Genomic DNA, 1,820 nt, shown 5'->3' on the forward strand with positions numbered 1-1,820 from the left:
GGAAAAATATTGTTTTTTTTTTTTTTGGGGGGGGGGGGGTAATTTTTACGGAATAACTAAATCAAGAGGTTTTGAACCGTACGATCAAAGTAATGTCGATTTCGTGACGATTTTCACATCCCGGGTCGCAATCGTTTACTTCAGAAATTCCGCTAGCCTTGATATAAGTTTTCGGCGAAGTTTTCAAACTTTCCGAAGTCGTAACCGACTCGATTTTTGTTGGATTGCTGCCACCGACGGCTGCTGAACTTTTTGACGTAGTCGCTGCACCGGATACAACCTTTTCCAAAGGCGCTGACGCATCCACGGAATTCAAATTGCCCGGAATTTCATCTTCTGGATTGGCAGAATCACTCATCCTCCATATTAAAGAATCACTAAATGATTCGCGTTTACCCCGAGCACCCTATTCCGAGTTGATAGAACTATTAACAAAAAAGAATTTTCAAAATTTTTCAAACGATATTAATTTTTCGAAATTCCGGGTACCAAAATAAAAGTGTCCTGATTACATCGAAAAAAAGATACGAGACATCGCCGTCTCGTTGTTGATAAAAAAATCGAAACGTTTCGAGTGCCAGTCATTTTTTTCCCCTCTTATCGTTACCTGTCACCGCTTCATTTAACTGGTACGACTCTATCGCATTGGCGGCGTTAAAAAAAATCCAATATCACATTAGTCCCCAGGATAGAGTACGTTCGCGAGAAATCCCCTTTAAAACTTCAACAGGGATAATAATTTTATCAGACTTCCGTTATGAGGATCGACCAGTCCATTTTGAAGCTGTGCCGAAATAATTATATTCACGCGAAAAGCGGATGGCGTTGAGTGGAAGACCGAAGAAGTTCTACTGTGAGAGTTGGCTGGGTACAGCCGTGTCCCCTGTCCCTTTACCACCCTGTAAGTCATTTATAAAAGGCAATGTGCTAGCAGGCGCATAACAGCGGAGTGGATAATCGTCCCTAATTGTAAATCGGTTAATGAGCTTTCGATTGAATTATTCGATGGCGTCACGAGGGAAATTAGATTAGGCGTTAACAATGGCTGGTGAAAATGGTCCGGGTGCTCCGAGGCCGCAAGCGTAACAGGAGGAATTCAAAAATGGCGGCGACTCCTGGTAACCGGAAGAAGCGAGATAGAAAGTTAGTGAGAATGGGATCAAAAAATGTGGTCCTTTTTCAAAAAAAAAAAAAAAAAAAAAAAAAAAAAAAAAAAAAAAAAAAATACAAAAAAAAACTTCACATACCGGCCACCTCGTAATATTAAAACCGGCAACCGGCAGCGACGTGCCTTTTTATTTTATCAACGATCCCTCTCGGCTTCCGCTTAGCGCCGCCGTTTCCACGACATAACGATACTGCGACAGAGTCGGTGTCGCAGAACGGCGATGCACTGCAGGCTCCATATTTTATTCAGGCCCTCGGACTAACCCACTCTCCGCACCCAGGATAGCCCGATAGCACGGAGCAAACTTCCCCAGGAGTAATACGATGCAGGATTCGTACCGTTGTTTATCGGTAAGTAAGATCTGGTTAAAAAAATGCAAATCCAAAAAGAACGAAAATTCTGAAAAAAAAGAAAAAAAAAATAAACGTCAAAATTGATTTACTTCCATATCACGAATATCGAGTCTACGTGGCATCCAGAACTGACAAGTAAAACCCTCCCCGTCCTTTACTCAAACGTGACCAGCAGCAACGTATTGCCCAGAAAACTAGATTTGCCAATTGTCTTCGACATACACTAGAAATAAATTGGCAATATGAAACGCTCGCGTGTGTGCTGACGTAATACGAAGGTGTGTATACACGAGATCCAA

At 42.0% G+C, this 1,820-nt stretch overlaps 1 protein-coding gene across 4 annotated transcripts in view; it reads right to left on the reverse strand.

Annotated features, from left to right (window-relative positions):
- Positions 1-562, reverse strand: part of LOC107273996 — a 2,563-nt gene extending 2,001 nt beyond the window's left edge. For all 4 annotated transcript variants that reach the window (XR_003061695.1, XR_003061697.1, XR_003061696.1 and 1 more), the window contains exon 1: positions 83-562. Coding sequence is in view for 1 of the 4 variants with exons in the window: in XM_025091292.1 (XP_024947060.1) it covers positions 83-358 (276 nt within the window). In the remaining 3 variants the exon portion in view is untranslated. The remainder of the gene's footprint in view (positions 1-82) is intronic.
- Positions 563-1,820: the final 1,258 nt, after the last annotated feature.

This window comes from Cephus cinctus, unplaced genomic scaffold (assembly GCF_000341935.2).
Source record: "Cephus cinctus unplaced genomic scaffold, Ccin1 Ccin1_scaffold1957, whole genome shotgun sequence".
NCBI lineage: Eukaryota > Metazoa > Arthropoda > Insecta > Hymenoptera > Cephidae > Cephus > Cephus cinctus.